General features: G+C 43.3%; 1 protein-coding gene across 1 annotated transcript; it reads right to left on the bottom strand.

The window, feature by feature from the left end:
• Positions 1-1,507: 1,507 nt before the first annotated feature.
• On the bottom strand, positions 1,508-5,789 carry SDF2L1 (stromal cell derived factor 2 like 1). The gene is made up of 3 exons (XM_068654177.1): positions 5,563-5,789; positions 4,581-4,777; positions 1,508-2,643 (listed from the first exon to the last, which is right to left on the bottom strand). Exons 1-3 carry the CDS (start codon positions 5,729-5,731, stop codon positions 2,365-2,367), a joined length of 645 nt encoding a protein of 214 aa, XP_068510278.1. The 5' UTR covers positions 5,732-5,789; the 3' UTR covers positions 1,508-2,364.
• Between the last annotated feature and the right edge of the window lie 2,717 nt (positions 5,790-8,506).

Raw genomic sequence — 8,506 nt, 5'->3', positions numbered from 1 at the left:
TTCTGCTAGCATCAGCAACCAAAACATGTAGTTGTTACTTAGCCTTAGAGCACACACAGAGCTTTGGAAGGAGGTACTATAGAGCTTACATTGCCACAGTAGAAAATAACAAAGGGAAAGAAGAGAAAGCAGCAAAACAGTGTTTCAAACTTTCACATCTATATCTGAGTATTTCACGTTTTACTCAAAGTCCCAACATCTTTAGGCAGATAAATTACACGGAAAACAAGCAAAACCAAAATCCAATAAAAGAATCTTCAGTTTCTGAAGTCTCTAGTCCTCAGCTGTGGAGGATGAACTGAAAACTTGAATTCTAAGCAGTCAGAGTAAATAAAAACACTTGAAAGAGATTCTGAAGTCTCAGTAATGCAGTTTAAAGCATAAAAGACAACATTAAACAGATACTAATGGAGGTCTTGTAAGTCTAGGAGTTATATAAAAAGGGAAGCACATTAGCAGTTGTACAAGCCATCATTTTTTACAGCTACGAACCTCTGCATTTCCTACATTAACTCATGACTTTTATAGTCTGCGTTTAGCACATTACCAATGACAACAGTTATCTCAGCATTCCAATAGGCTTTTCCAAACTAAGAGGTACTTCAACTCAAGTTGTTTAACAGCATAACTTCTGTAGTGAAAAGAAGCAAAACAAACAGAGCTACCTGGCACACAGACCGATGTGAGCCACACAGACCTACCCTTTCTCAGCTAAACCAGTATTCCATAAGTGCATCAACAAACACATATTTAACTCTTACTGACAGAGAACTCATTGCCAAATTTATTTTTTCCTTATGTAAATGCAACACCTGCAATCCTTAAATAGCAACATTCAACTAAGATTCATAAGAAAACAAAATAATCTTACCTTATTTGAAGAATAATCAGGCATTGCAGAATGACAGCTACAGAGGAGTCTTGTTTTGTAGGATGTGAAGGGTCTTCACTAGTATCAAAAACCCTTAACTAAAAACTGGAGCTAGCCTGTGAAGCACCACTGCATAAGGCACTAGATAAGAAGCAGACAAGTGTAGGTACAGCTAAAGTCTAAATGAAACTGCGTTGGTGTGTTGCAGCTCATCAACACAACTCTCTAACACAGCACCACATGACTGACAATTTAAAAGCAGCAAATCACTTTCCTGCTTCTTTAACTGATTGACTAATTCAAGACATAATTAGCAAGCTGTTTACACATGGAAACAAAAACCACCTGGGTTTTCTGACTTTTCGCATTCGTTTAGCGAGCTTTCCTGTTTAAAACCAATAGAAAATGTATGGTACTTTAAATTTTAATCAGTGGTTCCAGCATCACTGTATAACACATACTCAAGAGTTATTTTTTTTCATAAAAATAAAACACAGGAACACAGAAATTCATGCCTTATTCATTGTAGATTCCTTGCCAGCACTCTATAGCATACCTCTCTGATAAAAATCTAGAACCAAACCATTTCTAAAATTAATTCTTTTTCTGGATTCACACAAAAGAACTCCACGTGGGTATAAGTCCCACTATTTATTCACCTGGATTCTCATACTGGTCTTGCGGTGACATGCAAGTACAATATAAATCAATTTCCTTCACATCAGTTTATAAAATTATAGTATTAATTAAATGAGAGTAGCTTCGTGCACCAGTTCTTAGAGCAAGACAGTCTTACCATTTGATAATTAGCAGTATCACCATTGCCAGAAAACCTGAACTTCTTGGGAGAAAGGAAACAAAAACTTTTGTCTTCTTATGCCAATATATACAACATTTTCAACTCTTTCATACATATACAACAGAACTCAAGAAAGACATTGGAGGCAATTTTCAGACAGGCTGTGATATTTTTCTGGAAGGCTGAGTAGCTGACTTCAAACCGTTCAAAAGATACTACATTCCAAGCATTATATTCCCTTTCTAGACTTACTCCAACTCCTCCGAAATAACATTCTCCCCATTAACAAGTAGAAGGAAGTTTCCAAATATTTAATGATAATTGGAAAAAGATTACAAAATACAAAGTTTTGCTGTATTTGGGACTACAGAAATGTATTACTTGTTTTTTTTTCCATTTCCTTTGAATTTGAGAAAAAGTAACAACCAAAACAAACAATAGTGAAAACTAACAGACGTATGAACTAGTTTCACCAAATAAGCTTGAAAATTTAGAAGGGATTTCTTAAATAAATCTCAGTGTCTGAACCCGGCAGATGTCATTCCCCACAGAAGTGCTGCATTCCTAGAGTGAACTAATGCCCTTCAGTAACACAGAAAGTCAGTCACTTAGGCAAGGCAGGACTTATAAGAGACCAAGGGTTAGCATCTCCGAACATTGGAGTAAGCTGAAGCATTTTGGATCCTCTGTCAATTCAGAGCTCATCGTGTTTTGCAGGGTCCATACTGGGTTTGATGAAGACTCCTTCCATTGCTTTCCAATAGTTGTGGTGATTAGCGGTGGGCATGCCATGAACTTCCCGTTGGCCTCTAATTGGATGGCCATATTGCTCCCCCGTTATCGAAAGGAACACCTCAGTTCCCACGTGCTTGAAGCGCACTGCATCCTCCCGCTCCCAGTGTGTCCCACTGCATTGCACAATCCATATATCGAGGTCATCGCCTTCACCATCATCACCAAAGGCACTTACTTCCTGTTAGAGACACAAACTTCCTGAAGTGAAAATGTAAGCAAACACTCAACGCGCACACAGAAATATCAGCCACGGAGCCAGCAGAGTTTAAAGGCAGGGATGGAGAGGAAAGACAAATATGATCAATTGCTTTGTCAACAGCAGTCAAATCCTGAAGCAGTAACTTTCTCACACTACAATCTGAAGATAAGATGCCAACAAACTCCAACGCACAATCTGAGCAAAGAGCCACCAAACCCCAACATATATTAGAAATTAAAGAGCACTTGAGCACAGAGATCAGAACAATCCTTCTGACAAAAAAAAAATAAAAAAAAATAAAAAGAAACTAATGCTGATACAAATTTTCTCCACTAAAACAAGTTTGTAACTGTAAATATTTAGCATGACCACTTTCAGAGTTACCACTGCAACAGACTTTTTTCCGCATAATGTGTTTTTAATCACAACATTGCAACAATTTAGCTTAAGTAATTGTATTCCTTTTTTACTTAATGATACCAAGATTACAACTGGGTTAACAACTATTTTGGTTTGCACTCTTACTTCAGACAGACAGTTGAAGGGCTCTTAAAAAAAATAATAATAAAAAAAAGATAAAGCAAATGAATTCCTGCTAACACAGAAATTAAAGATCAGATTTCATTACGCACCCCAAAATATTCCAAGTGTTTGCAGAAACACGGTAGGTCTCAGCTCAAATCATTTAAGACTCACTACAGATTTTAATTCTTAAAAAATCTGATGACTAGAAGGGAATAACAACTTGAAAGTAGAACAGAAATAGTTTGTACCTAGCAAGTTAATCTTTTAGGGTCATGTTATTCAAGTTTATGTAGTCCAAACACTGTCAAAGGCAAGCTATTAATTGAAAAACAAACTTATTTGTTAAGAATATGAAATTAAAGTTTGTGCTCAGAACCACACCATGCTTAGTAAGATAAGTCACAGTACTATCAATCTCAGGGAAGCCATGCAAAATCTCCTTTTGCTTAGAAATTATGCAAGCACATAGCTAATGCAAAGGGAAAACAACAAAAAAAAAAGACAGTTGCTGAATATTTTTTACATTAATGACAGTGTTAAATTGTAAAATGAATTGTCTAAATTGACAAATGGTGGAAGATTTAAAAGTCCATCTGTTCTTTAAGTAATTCTTCTGATATGTTATTTTTCCATCACTTCTTTTGTTTTGATAAATATGTAAACTAGATATTCCAAACAAAACTGGACCTTATTTTTTCAGCCAACTTCAGACAAATTTGTTTCAAACAGAGTCTGGTCTTTCAACTTAGAATCGAATGGCCTAACTACTTGGCCTAAAGGAAAACTAAAATGACTGCCAATAACCAATAAATTTAGATTTTTATACAGTGAGAAACATTGTTCTAGAAAATTATAAAATGACAAATAAATGTGATTGTGAGATGATTTTTTTTTTTCTGGCAAAGTAGGCAAATAAATAAGAATAGAGAACTAAAACAGGGACAGGGAGATGATTGAGACTAATGGATTGGAACTCCAAGAAACTTGGATGCAGAACAGCCTAGCGTCCTAACACTAGATTAGCTGTCTGGTTCTAGACCAGTCTTTATAATGTTCAGGAAGGTGCCCAATCTCCTGGACTGTAAAAGTTCTGAATACTTCAGAACAGTCTTCCCAGTATCAGTGGTGCAGAATAGAGAAACAAATACAGGTTTGTTAAAACTATTCTGGCAAACAAGTACTGGTAAATATTTCTCTTAGAATAACGTATTCAAGTTCTTGACAGAGACAAAGATGCAGAGAAGAATCCATCTGGACTCAGCATATCCAGCGATACACTTTCTGGCGGTACACGTGCCTGATTCTCCATTTTTCTTGTTTTTGAGGAGAGTTATTGTCAAAAATCAGCCATGCACTGTTTATGCAAAAGCTTAAGATCTAGAACAACTTACCTGGTTATTGGAGAGCGGTGATGGGAAGTGATGAGTGTGTAAGTTTTTTCCCGTGTTCACATGGGTAAGTCGTATTGCTTGCCCACATTTCACTGGTGTTCCACGTTGGCAACTGCCATCACTCTTCCCCCGAATCCGCCAGTAACTGTTAGCATCATCTGAAGCTTCAACTCCTGTCACTGACTGCTGCCCGCTTCCTGTTGGAATAGAATTAATGGCAAGAGACTTAACCCACTTCTCCAGTTCAGAAAGTCCTGAAAGAATTAGAGAAATCTGCTTTAATGTTCTCATGCCCTCATATTTAAGAAATGCTTAGTTCTCACAGTCTGTTCACTCACTCTGGTGGGAATGGTACCATACAATACTGCAGATTGAGGCACTTCAACACGCTACATGTTAGCACATGCAAATTGCCAGAGCTCACAGTGAAGTTCTGACTCATGACAAAATTACTAAAAAGCTCTTCAACAAGGCACTCCGCAGCCTCAGTCTCACCAGAGCAGGTGCTCCCCAGAAGGCGCTGCTGAGGCCCCAGACCCGGACCAGGGCTCTCCTCGAGGACCAGGCAGCACATCAGCACCCCAGGGCCCATGGGGTTCACCTCCAACGCCTTCCTGCACCCAGGCCTCGTTGTCCCCCTCTCCCTGCTGGGCTGCCAGGCCTCCAGCCCACGCCACAGCCCCACCTCCGGCCCGCTGCCCCCTCTGCCCCAGCGACACGCACCTCAGAGACCCCCAGCTTCCCTCCCTGTCCCCTCAGGACCCCCCCCGGCCATCTCATTTCCCCTCAGCCCCCCCTCAGCATCCCCCCACCATTTCCCAGACCCCAAATCCCCCCCTCCCCACCACTTCCCTGTCCCCTCAGGACTCCCCCCCTCACCTCCCTTCCCCTCAGGACTCCCCCCCCCCACTCCTCTCAGGATTCCCCCCCCATCTCCCCTCCCCCCCTTTCCCTTCCCCTCAGCGCCGCCCCCGCCGCTCACCGGAGCCGTACTTGACCTCGTGCGAGTGCAGCCTCACGCTGTGCCGGGTGTTGAGCAGCTTCAGCACCGAGCCGCAGGTAACAGCGCCCGGCGCCGGCTCCCTGCCGCGGCACGGCCCGCGCAGCAGCGCCAGCAGCAGCAGCGGGAGGAGGCGGCGGCCGCCCCGCATCGCGCCTCAGCCCGCCCGGCCCCGCTGCCCACAGCGCTTCCGCACCTCCCTCCCCCCTCCGCCGCCGCCTCGGCCAATCGCCTCCCGCCAGCTCCGCGGCCGCCCAATCGCCGCCCACCTTCCTCTCGGCTTCGGTCTCTCATTGGGCAGCGCCGCGGCGATCTCAAAGCCCGGGGACCCCCGGCACGGGGAGCTGATTGGGCCGAGGGGGAGAGGCGGCCAATCAGAGCGAGCGGCGTGGCGCCTCCCAGGGGAGGACGCGAAGGAGGACTGCGGCGCCGCGGGGTTCCCCGGCCGCTGGGCAGCGCTGACGGGAGCGGGGCGGGGCGGGGCGGGGCGGGGTGGCGGCCCCGGGCCCTCAGCGCCTCAGCCCGGGAAAAACGAAGCCGGGGCTGGTCACCGCCGGGCGGTACGCGCTGCCCGAGGAGCTAACAGAGACATTTAGCGTGTGGTGATTTCCTGGGGTTGCACCTGCCGCGGTTGTCGCTCGGTGAAAGCCTTCCACAGGTTGTCAGGAGCTGCCCTGTACAGAAGGGTTACAGAAGGGTTCCCACACACACAGGTTAACACACGACCCTCACTGGTTTGGGGCTGCAGGTTGGCAAAGGGCCCGCAGCCCGTTAGTTTTGCCTCAGAAATCACTCGTTGGGTTGCCCCGTGTATCACATCACGGGCAGCCTGGTGTCAGCCTCAGGTAACGCTCCCAAGAGTACAACAGATTTATCATTTATCAGGATTTTTATCTTAACAGCAGGGAGACACTTAGGTAGGCACCTGCCTTGGGACTTCACTCTATGTAACAACTGGATTCTGTGTGAGAACAGCACAGAACTGCAACGCTGCACCGTTACAGGATGGGTTAGAAAGTGCACTCGTGTCCCTGGCTAGGGGAAACATCATGCGACGCGCAGCTGACTCCTTATCACCTACACCGATCTGTGAGGCTTTTTCCTACCCATGTGATGCCGCCCCCTTGAATGGTTAGTCTTCTTCATGCTGGCTCTGGCCTGGTTTTTGTATCTGTATCTCTGAAGAATCTCTGACTTAAATGTCAGGCCTGCATTAAACAAACGTGGCTCCTGAACCGAGTCACACAGGCGTACATGTGCACACACGTACACACAGGCCCAGTGTGTTTTTCTGAGGACTAAAAGTTCGTGGTCCCAGAAATGTGTTTATTTGCTCACAGAAACAAACACAAACCCCACAGATTCAATAGTCAAACACCGTATTTCTTTGTCATTCTAAGAAACCTTGTTCCTAAAACTAAGACAAGAGCTCACATTTGCTGCCCTTGTTATAAACAGGGCAAAACCAGATGTCTGTAGTTGCCATTTTAGCCGTGGAAAATCAATAATATGGGGCTTTAGCTGGCACCTGTCTATCTTTCTGGGAGGTCACTCAGTCTCTGTGCATTTAGTGCCATTTACATGGTGCTCCCTACAATGCTTTTCAGTTGTACTTTAGAAACATAATTGGGTTAGAACGGTTGCCAACAAAGAACCCCATCAATGCCAAACACCCATGGCAATTAACAGCCACCTCACTGTGACAAAGCCCACTATTGTTTCTAGCAGGCTGCTGCAAGCTGCAGGTAAATTTTTTGTTGAAATTAAGCGATGGTGCAGGTTGGTAATGGAAACGACAGCTATTTATTTATTTATTTTAATAGGAATCTCATCATGACTCTTTTTTTTATGCACACAAAATAATTGAACAACACTGTAAAAGGGGAGAATGCAGTATGTAACAAGGATGCCTTCTGCCTTCAGTCACTTAACCCTGCAGTCATTTTTCACATTTGGTTCTCAAGGACTGAAAGCACCTACTATCCCCACTCAAGTGTGCTTCAAAGTATGACCTGCCCCTCCCTGATAGGCAAGTTTTAGTGGATTTGGCAGGGCCAAACGTTTTCAGTGCACAGGAATAGGAGACCTGAGGCACATGAAAACTGGCAAACTCAGAGAAGCATGTTACAGAAAAGGATGTTCCTTCTTTTTACATTGACCTCTGTTAAACATGCTTTTGGTTTCTATTTATTTTGCATGACAAAAGCAGTGACTGACAACTAAGGTAGCATAGCAGGCATCTCCTGAGCATGATCTACAACTGAAAAAGCGCTGGTGTATCTTTGGATAGAGACAGCCCCCAATTTATGAAGAACCTTGCAATAATATTGCCTGGATTCTCTTCCACAGACTGTCACTAATCTAAGACAAAATATATAGGGCACAGTTCTGACCTTCTTAAGACCTGATGCAAAAATAAATGTGTGAGCTTTTCCATCGACTTTTCTCTGCATCTAGTCCTTTCACGGATGTCAGTAAGGACATATTGTACTGAATTCAGGGAGTAACACTGAGGAATTAGGCCTGTAAACATTCTGTGGTTCTTTCTGTCTCCTTTCACCCCATGCTGATGAACTGACAATTATAACCTTACTTCAGATCTAGTATTTATATCCATTGGCATGCCTTACAACAGAGCTCTTCTAACTGTGATCTCTAAGCATGACCTAAATTGAAATAGTAAGAAGTAGTAATAACAACAAAATGCTGTCACCCAGGGAGAAATCAAAATGGCAAAATAAAAATAAAAATATATATGGCTTGCCAAAAATTTACATAATTACAGTTTATCATTTAGCCCATACTGTTTAAAGGATTAGAAACCCAAAATCAGATATCCAGAATTTTGCATCAGAAGATAAAAGTAGAATATAAGAATAAACAGAATGGAGGAGTAAGCAAAATAAGTAAGCACGAGATATTTGGC

The sequence above is a fragment of the Anas acuta genome, chromosome 17 (assembly GCF_963932015.1).
Source record: "Anas acuta chromosome 17, bAnaAcu1.1, whole genome shotgun sequence".
Lineage (NCBI taxonomy): Eukaryota > Metazoa > Chordata > Aves > Anseriformes > Anatidae > Anas > Anas acuta.
This window is presented reverse-complemented; position numbering and strand designations above follow the sequence as displayed.

Excerpts from the sequence above, each read along its gene's own strand:
- SDF2L1 (XM_068654177.1), bottom strand. The coding sequence starts at position 5,731 with ATGCGGGGCGGCCGCCGCCTCCTCCCGCTGCTGCTGCTGGCGCTGCTG. Across the intron at positions 4,778-5,562 it reads CGAGGTCAAGTACGGCTCCG|GAAGCGGGCAGCAGTCAGTG; the intron begins GTGAGCGGCGGG and ends CTATTCCAACAG. Across the intron at positions 2,644-4,580 it reads CACCGCTCTCCAATAACCAG|GAAGTAAGTGCCTTTGGTGA; the intron begins GTAAGTTGTTCT and ends TGTCTCTAACAG.